General features: G+C 37.3%; 1 protein-coding gene and 1 non-coding gene across 2 annotated transcripts; one reads left to right on the plus strand and one right to left on the minus strand.

Annotated features, from left to right (window-relative positions):
- Positions 1-680: 680 nt before the first annotated feature.
- Positions 681-7,727, plus strand: LOC110916433. The gene is made up of 4 exons (XM_022161174.2): positions 681-894; positions 987-1,163; positions 2,542-3,435; positions 7,425-7,727. The coding sequence occupies exons 1-4, from the start codon at positions 880-882 to the stop codon at positions 7,455-7,457; spliced, it is 1,119 nt and encodes a 372-aa protein (XP_022016866.1). The 5' UTR covers positions 681-879; the 3' UTR covers positions 7,458-7,727.
- A 7,820-nt stretch (positions 7,728-15,547) lies between these two features.
- On the minus strand, positions 15,548-15,653 carry LOC118488773. Its single transcript, XR_004885308.1, has one exon. It is a non-coding gene; the product is annotated as a small nucleolar RNA R71 (small nucleolar RNA).
- Positions 15,654-19,737: the final 4,084 nt, after the last annotated feature.

A 19,737-nucleotide genomic window follows, 5' to 3' on the forward strand; every position in this document is an offset into this window, starting at 1 on the left:
TTCAACTCAAATATGGTATTCACTATGTTTACGTGACATTTATAAGAACCATCACTGCAATCACCCCATCCATCATATATCGAGTATATCCGTTAGTTTTTATAAAGATATAATTTTTTATTAGATTCATTCAACCCGTGTAATAAACGAGGCTTTTTAAAGATATAATATTTTTATTATTTACTATACAAAATTATATTTATGCAACTCGTGTAATACACCGGGTTTTTAGGAATATAACTTTTTTTATTATGTGGTATATAAAATTAGATTTATTCAATCCGTATAATACACATGGTATATAAAAATACAACAAGATATAACTTTTCAAAAATGTAACTTTTTTCATTATTAAATATATAAAATTAAAGTTACTCAACCCGTACAATATAAATAATTCTTAAAGATGTAACTTTTTTATTATTTAATATATAAAATTATATTTATTCAAGCAATGTAATAAACAAGATTTTTAAAAATATATTATTTTAGCATTTAATATTTAAAATTATATTTATTTAAAACGTGTATCAGAGGAGATTCTAACCTAGTGTAAAACATATAAAAAACCTCTTTACCATGTGTATTGTGGACCTTCATCTTTATGCCACGTCATCAAGGAACCACTTTGTGGCGCGCGCCCATTGGAAAAACACCAAAATCTTGAAATTCGAAAGAAAACCGGTCCAAGGATGTGACGGCTCGTAGGTTTAACCAAATAGTAAATTCGTTAAAAAACCAGGGGCAAAACCGTAACAAGGGCAACGGAAGTTTCAGTTCGTAACAGACAGAACTACAACAATTGCCTCAACAACCAACCCTTTTCTTCCCCATTTAAATAACCCAAATCAAATCAATTCCACCCATTCTTCAACAACAATGGACGCCGATGAGGTAAAGTCACAAACTTTAACCGTTTTTTGTCAAAAAATGTTAATGGGGTTTGATCTTTTTTGTTAAAGATTGTTGGTGTTTGATTGCTGCAGAGATTAATGGCTTTGAAGAAGGCGTATGCGGATATTATTCTGAACACGGAGAAAGAAGCAGCGAAGAGGATTATGGTGTCTGAACGGAAAGCTGTTCGGTTGGAGTACGAGCTTAAAGTTGCTAAAGAAGATGCGGTTCAGATGCTTATGAGGGTTAAACAGATGATGGATTGTAAGGTATGGGTAAAAGGGGTTTTGAAATTTTGGATTTTGATAAGTGGGGTTGAGTTGGATGAGTTTGTTTTGATGTTGAGAATATCGGTTTGTTAGTTTGTGTGTTTTTTAGGTTTGTTTTGGTTTAAGATTCGAGAAAGGTTTGGGTTTGTGTTGTTTGGGGGGTGTGGTTTAGGTTTAGGTTTAGGTTTTGGTTGTGATTTGGGGATTTTCTTGATTGGTTGATTAAAGGGGGGGGGGGGGGTTATTTTGGAGACCGAGTAAACGGTTATGCGGTGATGTGGTGTTTGACATTGTTGTTATGTAGCTTATAAAGATGTGGTTTTAATGGTTTTGGTCTGCAATCTAGGTTAGGGACCAAGAATTATTTATTTTTTTTAGGTCTATGCTCAATGTTGTGAGATCCATATATATTTAAATATATCGTTTAGCATGTCTGACCCTATCGGTAGGGATACGATGACTTGAAGAGGGGATCTAGCCTGTTTAAATGCGAGACCATGTGGGAATGTGGGATGATTTTTTTTGACGAATTTTATATGCATTGTTTTCTAGAACTAAGGTATGGTTGTTGATAAGTTTGAAATGTCTAGAATTGTAAATTTGTAATTTGATATTAGTTTCGATTTCATTTAAGATGGCCGATAGTGGTTATGGTATTTGGATATCCACTTTTTGATCCAAGCTATAGATTAGGATTCCAAAATTACGCAAAATCATTATGGATATTATGATTGTAGAGGCTTGGATACACGTGCGAACCCTAGTTAGTTGGTGGAGAAATCATCATAGATATCATTGATTGTTGAGGCTTAATTACGGATACACCGGAGAACTCTAGTTAGTCGAGGGATATTAAAATAGAAATGGGAGTGAATACTTACCTTGGAAATCACATTTTCCATATACGTATTTCTCATTAATCGGCTTAAAAGTAAGACGTAATTTACTAAATCAAAACAAACAAATCATTATAAATTCGTGTATGTGTGTGTTAGTGTGTATTATACATCGTTAACGCTATCAAGACTCTCCAAAGGGTGTGCATTTGCATACCGTGCCCCTAGATTCTATAAGAAACTAGTTAAATAATGGAAATGTAGCAGCCACCGAAAGCAGCATGAGCAACGACCTTAAGACAATTATGTCGTAGATCATGGACCATACTGCTTCTATTAGTTGATATTTTAATGATTGTAATCTCTGATTTCGGTGTTTATTTGTGATATCGGTGCTTCCTTTTAAGCATTACATGTTAGATTCTCACATCTGAATTTATCCCAATTAGGGGCGTGAGGACGTGTAAATTGTGCCACTTTTGTGTCTCACATTCACTGATTTTACAGTTAAAAATGACACCTACCCATTTGAAAATTTGCAGATTAGTGAAGCAGCAGTGGCATCCTGTACTCGAGAAAAGAAAATCGAAGAACTCGAAGCGCAACTTCAAGAAGCCGAAGACATAGTGAAAGACCTCAGGGAGGAATTGAGAACAGTTGAATCAGAAGTCGAGAGGTTTTCAAAAATCAAAGACGTAAAGCATACGGTACAAGTAGCCAATGCACCAGCTCGTGAACCCGTTACATACCGTTCCTTAGAAGTACAACCCAATTCATATATAGATCAGACAAACAAAAACCAGAGATTTTTTAGTTCGTTGTTCCCCTTAAAGAAATCTTTAATCGACAATGGGGATTTACCTTCTATAATATCGAGAAGCAAAGAAACCGAGCTGTTCAGGAACGGGTGTACTCAAAGAATCCGTGCATGTGAACGTACCACACCTGACATAAACAAAAACATTAACGCTAAGTTGATGTCGGCAGAAGATGAAGTACCGGAGAAAGAACTAGTGTTGGAGGAAGTAAAGGAGATAGATTTATCAGCTGATAATTCATATTTGACTTCTCCGGATTCGGTCAAAAATACGAATGATATACCTGTTGATGAAAACATGGTAAGAACGTGCAATCGTCAAAGTACAAGTGGAGAGGAAGTTATGCCCGTGAGACAAGAAAAAGACGAAGTTGACCCACCGTTAATGAGTACAGAGTCAAAGGTTTGTGCGACTGACGAGGTTCCAAGTCAACCTTTGCGTAATAGAGTGATCAAGTACACGTTCCAGAGAAAAAGGAAACGAGGTACTTTGATTGATGGAAGCGGCTCTAGTGAAAGGAGCCATGAGAACCAAATGGCTCATGTGGGGTCCGTGAAGGGGGGCTTGATTGGAGAATCAACTCCGGAAAAGATACGCCTCGAACAAGTTGCTCACCAGGTTGGTCATTTATGTTAACAAACGTATCGTTTAATTTATTTATCCAAACTTGTCATATGTCAAGTATTTTGTTTCCTAAAAAGCATAATCAAAACAGATTGTCTGTTAAGAGTTTGGTTAGGAGCGGTAGTGGGCCCTACTCAAATCATAAATAGGTACATGTAGACCAATGTAGTTATCTATATCATAGTTGTCAAAGGTGCAAGGCGCCTAAAAAGCGAAGGCCAGTGATAAGCAAAGCGCATAGCATAAATGTGCCATCTTTTGGGGTTTTAGGCTTGTTTAGTGCTAGTTTAGGCTGGTTTCGGTCCTTTCGGACCAGTTTGCCCAGAATTTTGCCGAAATTTTTACTATTCCCTGCAATCTCCGAAAAATGGCTGGGATCTTGCGCGAAGGGCGTCGAACGCCTGGATGGCAGCAAAGTGTTTTCTCTGCACTTCGCCTCGCATGAGTGCCTAGGTGCACGCCCGAAGGGCTTTTGAGTTTTGACTAGAGAGGTCTGTCTATATACGTAATGTGCCCCCTCAACTCTAGATACTCTATAGACTTGGAAAAACGGATTGTACTATGATAAGGAATTTTGTATCATATAACAAACTGCCTTCTTGGTATGAATCATTCGTTGCTTCATTATAAAAAAATATGAGTTCCAGGAAATGTTGCAAAAGGAAAGCAACGGTGGGTTGCTGATGGGTTATCTAGTCATGTATGATGTTGTAGAAGTGTATGTCAAGCCAGATTGGTGGCTAAAGGTTAAATTGTTCGTGCATAATCACGATGATTGACTTCGTGGGCTACTTTGCTCTGTTATAACTTATAACTACCTCAACATAACATAAATAATAGTAAGCCTATTTCAAAATCTAAGTTGTGGAAATACCTCTAAGCTATAGTGTCTGGCCTCGTCTCTATGCATGTCCTTTTCTCTATCACTCGCTAAGGGACATACATCATAACTAAGTGTCAACCTTAGTAACAAATATACATAGGTAAAAAAACATCATCATCATCATCATCATACTCAGTATATCCCACCAATAGCAAAGCTAAGGTAGGGTCTGAGGAGGGTGAGATGTAGACAGCCTTACCTCTACCCCGTAGGAATAGAGAGGCTGCTTCCAATGAGACCCCCGGCTCGATTGTAGTTTGCATCAAGCCTTGGTCATAAGGCACATAACACTCAACAATTGAGACAAACGCCGATTAGTGCATGTACCCTGGTCTTTCGGCTATCAACGCCACCACATGATGCATGATTAACCATCCCCCTCTTTTAACGTGATTTTCACGAAATTAGTAAAACAGCGTTAAAATTAGTGCACTTTCACGCACACCCTCAATTTTTTGTTTTTTTTTTTTACAAATTTCATTTTTTGCTTCACTTATATAGAGAACATATTTAGGTTTAATTTAAAATACAATTACTTACCCTTTTAACCCTTGATATTATTAAGTTATTATTATTACACTCCTGACATTCCTTAATTTGGACAACTTCTATTTGTTACTATTTTTATAAACAACTAAAGCATACTTAATTTAAATAGGATGAAACCTGCAAAGTTTGAAATGTCATAATAAAGACGATTTGGGGTGTTACTCCTAAGATATTCAAACCAAGCAAAGTCAGAATGGATGAGAAATTTGCTAACAAAGGAGGATAATATAAACTAGTAGGCAACTTAATAGTTAATACATCTATAGCTAACAAGAATAAATGTCGACTTTGTAGTTGGAATAGTTGGCAGATGATTTATGAACATCCAACCACTTATGCATATGGAACGTGTATTTAGATCTTACAGTTATTGAAGTAGACCTAACGATTGCTATTGAGGAAGAAGATAGGCGCGAGAGTGGAGTTTTTGTGTATAGGCTATGTTAAGAAATCGTTACCCAAATAGTAGTCGCTTTTGGATGCATGAGCATGATCACACAAATGCACAAACAAGGCAACACTAAAGTAAGATATATTAAAAGAAAGAACACATAGGATAGGATTACGCTATTCAGTTAGAAGGTTAATGATCCATGTTTTATTTCCTCATAATCATACTCAGTAAATCCCACCAATAGCAAAGCTAAGGTAGGGTCTAAGAAGGGTAAGATGTAGACAGCCTTACCTCTACCCCGTAGGAATAGAGAGGCTGCTTCCAGTGAGACCCCGGCTCCATAGTAGTTTTGCATCAAGCCTTGGACATAAGGCACATAACTCTCGGCAAAAAGGCCGATTAGTGCATGTACCCCCTTGTCTTTTGTCTATCAACGCCACTACATGATGCATGATTAACCGTCCCCCGCTTTTAACGTTGTTTTCACGAAATTAGTAAAATAATGTTAAAATTAGTGCAATTTCACTTTTGCCCCCCCCCCCCCCCCCCCCCCCCCCCCGAGAGCCCACACATATATACATTATATGTGCACATCGCAAGCGGGGTAGATCCATGTTTTATTTATTGACCCAAATTCTTTTATCTATTTAAGTGATTGATCTCACATGAAAAGGAAGTATTATTTGTGTATTTGTCTATATAAATAACTAAATAGGAATTATTAGCTAGTGTTTTTTGATTCATGAGGTGAGAAAGCTTGAGAAAGAAGAAATACTTTGGTATTCAAGAGTGCTGAGAGTCTATATCTTGTAATCTAGGGAGCTTTTTTTTCAAAGTAGTTGGCACATCGACTCTTTCTTGAAAAGGATTAGTACTCGTTGTAACTTGAAAGCGGTAATGTGCACAATTTTATGTACTCTTTTAGCGGTTAATAATTTGTCGGTTATCTAATGCAAACGAGATGATGAGACATGAACAAACCTAGCTGATTTTGTCATTGTTACCCAAATCCTACTAACCATTTGCGCAAACTAGGTTGGCAAAATGGACCATTTTGACCCTTGGAGGTGTCAAAGCTTTGTGTGATAACAAATGACGAGTGATAGTTTGTCACTTTGTCAAGTGGGATAAATTTTTAGTAACAATGACTTTGCTAGAGGATGAGATGATGAGTAATATCAAATGCTACCATAGTATAGAAATGACACATTTCATGAAGATTTAGAAGTTTACGGGATTCGAAGGGACAGAAAAAAGTTAATGATAGTGAGTCAAATGTGGTTGAAAATACCAAGGCAATTAACCCCCCAATGCGTTCGTGCTGTAACTGTAAGGTCTTGATGATGATTAGTTATCGGACTTTTAGCTTTCTTTGGAGACTTTCTCCATTCTTAGTCATTACTAAGAAAACTGTTTGATGCTGCCGCTTATAAGTACATAATGTCTTAACTTCAAATGTTTACACAATTCATTTTGTCTTCATGAAATGGTGGCCAAACAGCTCGTGTCTTCCTTTCTTGATCGGCGTATCTTTGTCGACTGCTTTCTTCTTTTAAATTTGGTTAGAGGCGTTGCATTCTCCCTCTTCGATGACTATCTCCCTTCCCTTATACTTCAGATGGTACCGCTCAAATAGCGAAGGTAAGTGATCTTTAAGATTTCACACATATCCGAATCATACCCCATATTACGTGCAATCATTTTCCAAGAGTTTCTTTCGTTGACTTGCCTCCCACAAAAGTTCAGTTTCTTCTAGTTCGTTAACATCAATCAATTCTACCCTTTCGTTCTTTTCCTTTTGATCTCCACCATCATTTAGAGCTATAGCAAGTAGTTCCTTCGAATGTAGTTTCAACTTTCAAATCCTTGATGTGATAATTATATTAACAATTCATATCTCCTACGTAATCCTTTTATTTCAGATAGTTATATTATCATCGTAATGATACCGTTTCTTAATCGTATTTTTAACTTTAGTTCTTATATAAAACTCAAGACAAGAAAATACAACAAAAGAAGTGTTTGTTGATTGGCCCGACCACTCGACCAGATCATTTTTGACCTGTTACCCAACCCACTCATTTTGCCACCTTAGCATTTCTAGATGTTGGAACTTGTTTAAATGATAATGACATCTTTTGACCCTTTTTTATGCAGCTTATATCTTTATTAGATAACAAATGCTGGTGATGAACCGCGAGGAAGAAGTGGATGGTGGCTTTCAAGTTTGACATCACAGATGGAGTTAGATTTATGAAAAACTTATAACTTTACTGGCGGCGCGTGTACAAACCGTCGTTTATGTAGTGTTCTTTACTGCTCAGAATTTTTGACTTTGAACTTTTAGTTGGTTTTTTAAACCATGAGTGTTGTTGCAGGATGTTAAATGCAATCATTGTATCATATTCTCTTGTTCAAAATGGAACGTAAAGGTATCGCATTCCTTTCTAGTTGAGCTTATCGCGTGATTGTGGTTATCTTGTTCATAGTGAGATGACGAACTGATTAAAATTGTTGTAAAGCGACATTGCGATTCTTTCATGCATATATAATTGCATATAGATTGCCATGTCGTTAACAATAAGTTTAATCGTTTTGTAATTTATCTGACAATTAACAATTATTTGATTTTCAGTCTAACAATTAGCAATTACTGGATTCTAATTTCTTAGTCTAACAATCAACAAAACACCCAATTTAGAGCTCTACATCCAACAACACACCCAATTTAAGACTCAACATTCAATAGAACACTCAATTTAGAGTTAAATTAATAATTATAAATTAAGGCAAAATTGTGTGAATCAAGAAAGTGGAACAATAAAAAAACATACCTTGATTGAAAGATTGGGCTATGGTTGTCATCCGCGTCAATCCATTTATTTTCAGTAAGGCCATACTCAATCATTATCAACTTCCACTCACTCTCGAAAACTTCTGGCTCGATCGAATTTGTCCAAACAATATCACACATTCTTCTTTTAAATTTGTCGTCGTTACACAATTCATGCACAACCTGCGTACAAAAATTATGCCTTTAAACATCATTACATAAGGCATATACATACTAAATAAAACATGTAATCTACACACTAATGATCTAAACTTGTCAGCCACCTTTTTCATAATGTGCCACATGTACAATCTGTGTCTGCTTTTACTACACATACACTCAATAGCTCGTTTCATGGCTGGGTCCTAGTCTGTAACCACAACCTTCGGCTGACATCCAAATGAGTTCACGAACGATTGGAGAAGCCATTTATAAGATTCAATGCTTTCGGATGCTAACAACCCAACTCCAAGTGTTACATTCCGACACTGATTATCGATGCCGGTATTCAAAAGAGTAATCAACTAGATATATTTCTTTTTATTAGTCAGCCTGTTAATCACCATGTCAGCATCGTATTCTTCGATATAGCTATTTATTCCGGCTCTGAAATTTTTGCAATCATCCATAGTAGCACCAACTTTCTCGAATCCACCGTATCTTTTTCTCATTATATGAAATGCTTTCACAGCCCAAGGTTCAAAGTACCTAGCTCCCATATCATTTCTTCTTGCACTTCAGACATATTCCTGTATGACGGTAACAAATGAAGATCTTCAGGACATACAAATTTATGATTGTGACCTTCAACAAACTTCTTAAACTTCTTAAATGTATATTCTATCCCATCCAGCGAACCAAGCATAATTTGTGCTTTACATCTGTCACACCCCAACCGATGGCGGAAACATCGAAGTGAGACGAAATAGATTGCTCATTACACATAACGCTAAGTTGTGACAAGTATTTAATAATAAATTTCATTTCAATGCTAAAAGAATCAATTACATTGTTTGAAGTATAATACGACAAGTATTCAAAGTATAACATGCGTTTCTGGGCATCCTACTAAGTTCCGTGCATCATCATCATATAATCCTGCAACATGTTTTAAAGTATAGTTCAATACAAAAGTATTGGCGAGTATACAAGTTTTAGAGTACTAGCGTATAAGTATAAAAAGGCTGTCTCAAATCCAACATGGCAATTCATATACAAAGTTGCAGCTAGCATGCATAACTATAGGCCAAACCCGAGTGTCCGCAAGAATAATGTGCATCCCTCGTCACCGAAGTGAACGAGACCGTAAAGTATAATGTGCATCACTCGACACCGAAGTAATCGAGACCGTAAAGTATGTTGACTTAACAATACCCCGTCGAGTGGTGTGCTACTCCTATAGCGCTATAATTGTTAAGGTGGGCTAGCTAAGTTAATGACAAATAGAGTGCATGAAAGTATTCTAGCATAAACAATCTAAGCATAACAAATAGCATGTTTGGCGGATTGAGTGATTGAATAAGTTTGATTATGTGTATTGTGAATTTTGATAGTTGAAACATGTTATACCCAAAAGTGCATTAAAGCGTAAAAAGGGTCAAGTATACTCACAATATTGCAAGGCCTTCCAATTATCCGTGTATTAACGAGTTAATGAGAATAAGAGAATGAATGTGTTCGGTGTTTGGTGTTTATGGAATGTTTGGATTCGGAATTAAGTATGAAAGTATATGTATGCAAAAGTATATCTTGTCTAGACACTCGTTTGGACACTAAGTTTTTAAAGTGTTTTCATGGGTCCTAACGTGCCCATTAGAATCACAAACGAGGAATAAAGAACAAATATAATATAACTTATATTCATGACGTATAATCATAATCCGATTAACATCAAGAATTCAGTTATGTTTATATTTATATGTTTTATAGTATAGTTATAATATTAACCTAAAACTAAGTCCATCATAGATATCATAGATTATCATGTAAGTCAAGCATGGAGGTTTAACCTCATTGTATGATTCACCACCACACAAATCATCACAAGGATGATTCGGAGGGTCATGAATAACAAGAACTAAAAAGTAACTAATGCATGCTTAAGTGACTAAGTAAATCCTAACCCGGGTGAACCAACACGACATGGAAAAGTAATCCTAAGTGTTGGAGGCTAGGCGGGGCTATGTTACTTTGATACTAGGAAGTCACTTGAGTGTTTATACACAAGTTCACAAGCGAAGGAGTGGAACTAGATTGGAAAGCCCAAGCTCCCATGGTTCACACTTCAAAAGTCACAAGTTCATCATATGAAAGATGATGAATCATGCTTGCTTTCAACACTTGGATTATGATATGTATAAATTGAAATAAAGAGTTTTTGAACTCATAACTTGATGGAAATCACCTCAACCCAAACCCACAACTATAGACTAAGTTGTGAGCTTGGTGGGTACAAGATTCCACCAAGTTTTTGCAAATAAACAAAAAGCACATGAACATTGAACAAAAAAGAAAGTTTAGAGGTGTTTGCACCTCTTAAACTCATAAGAATCTATTCCTAACAAGTCTTATAACCTTAGATAGGTTAAAGAACAAGTAGGCACAAGATAACATCCAGAAAATATAGTTTTATGAAAGCATAACAAGTATTCTTCCAAAACAGAAAGTTTGGACCTCAAAATGGTGTTGTTCCACCTTGGTTTACCATGGTAAACCTGTGGAAACATTCCTAGAGGTGTTCCAAGCCTTGTGGAAGAAGAAATGATGAAGAAAAGTTGAAGAAAATGAAGTTACAATAAGTTTATATAAATTAGAAAATAAATCTGACTTTGGAGCCTTATATAAGTGATGTATCTCGTGATTACACTTTGGTGAATCTTGGATAACATCCTTGAAGGTCATCCAAGTAGATTGGTACAAGAAACATGAAAAAAAGTAGAGTAAAAGTGCTCAAAGTTCACTGTTTTAAGCAAAGTATGAATCTGCCAAGAACTTGAGAAATTGGATGAATTGTGGGAGTTTGAGAGTGAATTGGGAGAGTGTAAAGGGTTGTGAGTGTGTGGAAAACTTGAATTTATAGAAGGGTATTAGGGTTTAGGCATTTAAGTGGGTTAGTTGGGTGTTTTAAGATAAGTAGTTGGGGGTTAGAGGTGCAAAATTGGCCAATAAACGAGTTGGAACCAAGGTTGTCACCGATCGACTGCTCTCGCGGGTCGCGGAAGCAGGGAGGGTGGTGGTCCGCCTGTCGCGGCCTTGATCAGCTGAATAACTTTAAGTTTTCGACAAAAATGGTCCTTGTAGTTTGTTTATCCATAATTTAAAGTGTAACTTATGTTTTAAACATAATATTAAGTGGTAAATAGATATAAAAGTATAGATTACATATTGTGGATTTAAAATCAGGTGTTTAAACATATAATAAATATCAAGATCCCGTACTTTCGACAGTTTGCATAAGAATTATGTATGTGTATCCGAGAATAATGAATTTGTATCAAGTATGCATATGTTTTGAATGTAAACAAGTATGGTTAATCGAAGTATAATTTAAATAAATTGATCATGTTTTATTACGATCCAAGTTACGAATTACGAAGTTGGAAGTGAAATACGATATGGATATAAGTTCCCAAAAATAGGAACGTAAACGATCTTTCTAATTAAGGTAAGTTTCAAAAAGCGAGGCGTTACAACATCCGGTTTGAATGGTTGGTCTTTTCCTTCTTTTATACGACTTCCTTGACTTCGAATAAGCATCGTCTATAATCAGTGGCTTATGCCCTGCTTTCAAACATACGAAATATTTAGCCTTTATAATACCACCACTAATGTTTTCACCACCTTTGCGGACAGAAAACCCTGATAACTTAGCATATGTCTGGTAAAACACATAAGCTTGACGATTGTCGCTTCCCGAGATTATATGTCGAAGATCCCCAGGGACAAGGGCTTTCCCGTAATATCCCAAGTCATTTACTGCTTTTTCACACACACATTGCTATATCCCGAAAAGCACACTACCTCACAACTAAATTTAATCACTAAATTAGTTGTTAATTTTTTGTTAACTGACATTTTCGTCCCTGTGGTTTGGTCACTTTGGCCATTTCAGTCCATTTTTCAAAAATGCGCCATTTTCCTCCCCGACATTCTGGAAAGGTGCCATTTCAGTCCAAAAATCATAACCCAGTTAAGTCCGTTTGTAAATAAGGACTGATTGTGTAAATTTGTAACATAAAGGACCATTTAAGTAAAATGTATAAATATAATTATAAAATATATAATATAAAAACACCACCACCACTAGCCCTGCCACCACCACCACTCCGCTGCCACCACCACCACCGCCGCCACCGCCACCACCGCCACCACAGCCGCTGCCACCACCACCACCACCACCGCCACCACAGCCACTGCCACCACCACCACCACCGCCACCACAGCCACTGCCACCACTCTCTCTCTACTCTCTCTCTCTCTATGCTCTACAATCACCACCACCATCACCTTTACCTCTCTACTCCGGTGACCGGAGTAAATCCGGCCATCTTTCCGACACCCCACACCCCCACGAACCAAACTAACCACACAACCCTCCACATCTCACAGATCAAACGAGAGAGGGAGAAAGTCGGAGAGAGAGAGATAACGGCAAGAGAGAGAGAGAGAGAGAGGAGGAGGCGGGAGAGAGAACTGGCGACAGTGGGGGTGCCGTTTTTCCGGTGAGTTGCAGGCGGCGGCAGTGGTGATGAAGGTCTGATGATGATGATGATGAAGATCGCGATGATGATGATGAAGGTCGATGATGATCGATGGTGATGATAACAGATGATGACGATGATGACGTTGATGGTGGTGGCAGTGGCTGTGGTGGCGGTGGTGGCAGTGGTTGTGGTGGCGGTGGTGGCTGTGGTGGCGGTGGTGGTGGTGGTGGCAGTGGCTGTGGTGGCGGTGGTGGCTGTGGTGGTGGTGGCGGTGGTGGTGGTGGCAGCGGCTGTGGTGGCGGTGGTGGCGGTGGTGGTGGTGGTGGCAGCGGAGTGGTGGTGGTGGCAGGTGGTGGTGGTGGCAGCGGCTGTGGTGGTGGTGGTGGTGGCAGCGGAGTGGTGGTGGTGGCAGGGCTAGTGGTGGTGGTGTTTTTATATTATGTATTTTATAATTATATTTATACATTTTACTTAAATGGTCCTTTATGTTACAAATTTACACAATCAGTCCTTATTTACAAACGGACTTAACTGGGTTATGATTTTTGGACTGAAATGGCACCTTTCCAGAACGTCGGGGAGGAAAATGGCGCATTTTTGAAAAATGGACTGAAATGGCCAAAGTGACCAAACCACAGGGACGAAAATGGCAGTTAACTCTTTTTTTTTTTTTACCAAAACATATAGTTCTATAGTCATTAAGGCTGGAAGGGCCTCGAGATTTAGGGACAATGGATGTATAGGATGAGCAACATTTCTGATGTAAGGTCCCATAGATAAAAAATTGGTTCAGCAAGTTGCCAAAAAAGTGGAAATTTAAACCATCGGGACCGGGCGCTTTATTGCCACCACAATCTCAAACCGCCGCCTTGATTTCGGAAACAGAGAAAGGCTCAATTAAGTGCTCGACATCAATACTGGACAATCATTTAAAATCAACGTTCACCAAAGTTGGCCGAGACTCCAACAGGTCAATAAGGCTATTGGGTGTGGAGGAGGGTAGTCACTTGGAGATGATCTGCCACGTAGGCGGCCATGTCATCGGGTGTGGGGGATGACCCCAAGGGATGGGCATATGGTGTGGGTGATGAGCCCCTTTATATATACAAGATGTATGTATGTATATGTGTGTGTGTTGGATAAGGAAAAAGGAGGATCGTCACAAGTTACAATGGGGTGATGGAGGCGACGGGACAGACCAGGAGGGGGCGACGGTGCCAGGCCTCGCCGTGCCTGGGACGTCCCCATATCTAATGACCTAGAGCGATCTCTAAAATAAGAAAAGCTTCCTTTTTTCATCATGCTAGGCTTCGTGACCCAACTACCATTAATATTCAAGCCGTGCACCATGTTGGATAACTCCTTATTCTTAATAACCCAATAGAAGTAGTTGGCATTTTCATTGCCATCTCATTTGATTCTTGACTTTTGATGAAGATCTTTCGTAAGCTTTAACTCCTGTTCCGAAATATCTTTCAAACATTCTAATTTAATCCACTTCTCATCTTCACTGACATCAGTCTACATTCATTTCATTTAAATATTTTCAAGCCTTGAAACAAATATATTTAAATAATTAGCTTACACTTTTGTGCTCTACATGTAAAAGAAATCAATTAGATAATCGCAAAATACTATAAACATGTATAATAAAAAAAATAATAAGCAATTATTATATGATCATCCATAAGAATTATCTCGTTACAATAAGTGTCTTTTGAGCCGTTAAACATCAGTCTCCTTCAAAGTGTAATTATTTTCACCTTGGTGATACGTGACGGCATATTACCGAATAGTTGGGTGTGTCTATAGCCTGGTTATTTGGAGACATGGGGCTAACCTGAGAAGGCTCTAGCTTTTAACACTACACCCTCGTCACTAGTGTCAACTATGACGAGCTTTTTATAAGAACCATAATCAACTGTTTGCAAAGGTAATAAGATGATTCTGAACCTAATGGGTTATTTTCTCATCACTGTTTTCTAAACTTAATCAAATAGGTTGTTTAGTGTTTTCTGATCATTAAAAGTTACTTAGGTTAGATATTACGAAAGAGATATGTTAATAGATCTTAGTGTCGTCCACAGATTGGTACTTGGGTACTAATCTAGGCTATACTATATAATGATAGGTACGTTTGTCTATAACGTGTATAGTTAGTATTAGTGTTTTTATCCTTAAAACTTGGTTGTGTTTTGTGCCAATTTTATTTTTTACTATCTAAGCACGTCAAGTTTTTGGTGCAATTTTCGAGGACACATCACTATTTTATATCTATCTTATTAATAGTAGTTTAACCATTAGTTAAGTTTTAGTTAGTTATAATTTTTCTTTCTTTGTTTGTTTTCTACTTTCTTCCATGTGCCTTATTATTTGTTAGTGCACTAGACTTCACTTAGGAATAGTGCCAGAACGAACCATTTCATATCATGTACGTCCCTCTGCAGATGCTATTGGGAACATCACTAGACCAAGAGTTGGAGCGAACAACTTCACGATTCCTACTCAAATCATCACGATGATTCAACGCTCGTGTCAGTATCACGGACTTACAGATGGAGATTACAGATGGAGATCTGAACGATCACATTGAAAAATTTCTTGAATTCTGTGAAAACTTGAAGATGTTTCAGATGATGCGGTGAGACTCATGGCTTGACTCTTTGGCACGTGGTTCTGTCACTACTTAGACATATATGACGAAAAAAATTCTATATAAGTTCTTTTCTCCCTCTAAAACAAATCGCCTACATAGCAAGATATAGGGTTTTAAGCAAGAAGAAGATGAAAGTTTCTCAGATGTCTGGGATAGATTCAAGGAGCTTCAAAAGAATTGCCCTTATCATGGTATGGAGCCGTGGATGGTCATGAATCGAATGGTTACAAAATCGAATTCAAAGACAGAATAAAAGGCATTGAAGACGTTTAATGCACTTTACTTTTCGGCTTTAATTTGGTCAAAACTGTTTTATCTCAGTCAACTATAAAACTAAGGAGAGGCCTTGGTTTGAAGACACATTGACAGACATAACTATACACCTATTTCTCTAATGTGCAGTTTGTTTTATAAGAGGTAAAATCTCTGCAGTTTGCGGACCACATCTACAGACTTCTGTAGAAGAAGAGGTGGACCAAACCTCTGCAGTCTGCAAGAAGAAGGCTGTTTATTTTTTAACGTATGTAGACTTCTAAAATTAACTAATGGTGGTGTACGGACGATGGTGATGGGTGGTGGTGGTGGACAGTGGTGGTAGACGGTTTTGGTGGGTGGTGGACGTGGACAGTGGGTGGTGGTGGATGGTGGTGTTTAATCATTTGCAGACCTTAGAAGATCTTAAAAGTAGTTGCACCAAATCTTCACCAAGGAGAGCTCGCGCAAACGTTTTTTTAATGAAATGTCTTCGGAAAAACAAACAATCCGCAGATGGCAATTTCTGCGTGGCGCAGACAAAAGAGCTTGCACAGATCTTTTTTAGAAAAACAAACACCACCTAACTCTCTTGCATCTTTTCTAATCTTCTATTTCAAGGTACACATTCGGGTTTTTTGTCTTCTCTAGCAGTGCAACTGTTTAGGCTGTTGTATCCTAAAAACAAACAGGTTCTCTTGGGAGACTCGAATTTTTTTAAAGGGCCTGTGTCTAACACGATCCTCAGCCAAGAACTTGTACTGTTTAGTTTTCTATTCTTGTTTTTCTGTTTCTTTTCAATTGTAAAAGCGTTGTAATTTATTTATCCACAAACGGATTCCTACATTAATAACGTCAGAGTTTGTATATGGGTTCGTACTTGTGTGTGTTCGGCTTTAATTTTTGGTTCTATATAATATTAGTTGAATCTCTTTGGTGTGTGCGCGTGTGTTTGATTGTATAAATGTGTGTAATCGCACATGCTTGTGTGTTTGAATCTAGGTTTGTGTGTGGTTCTAGGACATGCTTGTGTCTATGTCTGGATTTGGTTTTTAGATTGATGTGAGTGAATAAGTGTGGTGTGTTTAGTTGACTATGTGAGTTTGTATGTGTGTGCGGTGGCCACTATCATGGAGGGTTGTGAAAGGTGAAGGTCAATGATAATAAGAATGAACAACGTGATAAATATTCATAAAGGTGTACGGGCTGGTCTCGGCAAAGGCATTCGGCAGCCTTTTGCCGATAGGCAACACCGCCGCCAAGGTTGGGTTTGCCGATGGGGGAAGGGAAAAGGTGATGAATGTTGGGTGGGGCCCACTAGTATTCAACCAATGATGTTTTGTTTTTTTTGTAAATTAGTTTGCCTAATCTCATTTTAGGCATGTACCCCTTATGTTTTTTTTGGGCAATAGGCAAGAATGCGAGGCAAATTACATGGCACAATATGATGATTGGGTGGGGAGAAAGTTTGCCTAATTTCTTTAGGCATGCACCACTGACAGCCTAAGGAAACGGTGAATATATGGGTAGACAAATTCAAAGAATTAATTTTGCTAAACAAAATAGCTATCAAGGAAATATTGAAAACTAAAATTACAAAAAAGAATATACATTAATAATACTAGTAAGGTGTCCGCGTGATGCGACGGAGGTGACAATTCGCATTGTGGTACTCGTTTCTAGTAGTATTTTTGTTCGTATAATATTGTTTTAGTATCCTTGCTGTGAATATACGTCATAAGCGAAGTCATCGATTAATCCATTTCATTGTGGTGTGAATGGTTCGGTGGTCCGGCTATCATCCTCTACCGAAGTTGAAACCGAAGTCATCGGTTAGTCTATTTATTAACCAATCGATTTTTGTTTAATTGGTTCGGTTTGTTCGGTTAGATTGATGGTTTTTTGTTTGGTATTTTTAATTTCGGTAAATAGCCGAAACAACACTTGGGCTAAAACTTTTGCTTATAAATACATGAAATTGAGGTTTAAATAAATGAAATGGATATATAAATACATAAAGCGGAATAATATATACATGAAATGAATGTATAAAATATGAAATACATGAACTAGAAGTATAAAAGCTAGTGAAGAAACACGGAACTATTATGTTCCTTTCATAGTGGTTAATCTTCTTAAACTTTCCTGAGCTCCTTAATGATCCGATTATCCTGCAAAACAGAACACCGTTAGCTCGTTAAGAGGGGAATATGGGGGTTTCCCTCTTAACCAGACTCCGGCGTGAGAATAAGTATCTGTTTTGAGGAAATAAGTGTGTGTTAAGAGTGAGAGTGAAGAGAACAGAATGAATCAACCTGTGTATGGAGGTTCCTATTTATAGCCGGAGAGGTGTAAGAGGAGTTGGGCTGATGGGCCTTGGGCCGGAATGTAACGCCCCGCTCTTTCCGTATTTCTATTTTTAGAAAACTCGTATTCTTTCAAAATCTTATTCCGACACTAATCATTAGCATCCGATGCTTTAATTATAACAAAACTTGGTCATTTTATTTTTTTTATTAGTTGTTCTTGTTTTTCATTCAAATCATACATACATTTAATTCATACTCGTACCCTTGTAAACACATACGTAACTTACAATCAATGAATGATTCTAGATATCCTATATGTGCAAACACTTGATTATACGTTCACAATACGGAACCTATACTTTATTTTATACAAACTTATTTAATTTTATATTTTTGTATAAATTAAACATTAATATATATATATATATATTAAGAAATTAATTAATATTAGCAATATATAATATACTTATTTTAAACAAAAAAATAGGAAACATAAAATATTCTAAAAGGCCTTATGGCCAAGCGATACCAACAGCAACATAAAGATTATGGCTGAATTCATATATGATCACTTTTAATTATATGTTCTCATTAGTAGTACATATTATATTATAATATGCAATATGCCAAAATAATCAACATAAAGGAACCAAATTGATAAAATGGTAACAGCCTCCTGATCGCAGATCATGGGGAGGTGTTTTAAATTGTTCTTTTGAATGTTAAAAGCCATCACTTAATGTTACCCTTGATTAAAATGGGTAGTTATATGATTTATTTAATTAACATAACATATTAAAATACTTTATCTAACTTAGTTAGCTAAACACAAAAAAAAAAAAAAAAAGGAAATCACATGGCTGTTAACAGCCAGTTCGGTCGCAAGTCACAAGGCAAAAAGAACAAGTTTTATTTTATTTATTTATTTTAAACTACCACCTACTTTTATTAATTACTCAACTAACACAACCCTAATCCTTCCTTATAAATACCTAAGGCCTCCCAAGTCTTTTACACTTTAGAAACACTCTCAACACTCTCTAAAACACCCGAGTTCGTAGCTGAAAGTGCAGGTTCGAGCAGAAACATCAAGCTCCACTAAAGTGAGCATAACTTCTTCATTTCTCATCCGTTTTAGCTCATTCTTTTTCCAGAACGGTTGGCTTGACCTTAGCTTCGATTCCATGGGTATTTCGCAGAGAATAAGTCCCTGGAACTCTGGAAAATAGGCTCCAAAGTTCACTGTTTTCATTTATCTTTACTAAACATTGTTTATACTTGTGCAAACTTAAGTTTAACTCACTCAAACCCACATCTTTATGCTTATAACCTCTTCCATGGTTAGTTAAGCTTAAAAACGGGGCTGAGACATACAAAATCAGAGGTTAATCCTCAAATACTTTCTATTTTATTTAGGGTTTTTAACCCACAAGTCATGTTTAAGCTTCAAGTTTGATGAAGGTGTGATTATGGACCAACTTGGGTTGTCCAACATAGAATCCCCACATTACTTAATGATTTCTCTTAGTATAGTTGTTTCTTATTCTTGTATTGATATTAGTTCATTACCCTCCTTGTATGTTTTTACATCAAGTGTAGTGGTGAACCATAAGAGGTAAACCAACTGGGGTGTCCCAGTTGGCCAGTCCAACCCTTTCTCTCCCCAGAGACCCGGGTTCGACTCCAGGGAAGGTCACCAGCCTCCCACCTCTTCCAT

Source organism: Helianthus annuus, chromosome 16 (genome assembly GCF_002127325.2).
Source record: "Helianthus annuus cultivar XRQ/B chromosome 16, HanXRQr2.0-SUNRISE, whole genome shotgun sequence".
NCBI classification, from domain to species: Eukaryota; Viridiplantae; Streptophyta; class Magnoliopsida; order Asterales; family Asteraceae; genus Helianthus; species Helianthus annuus.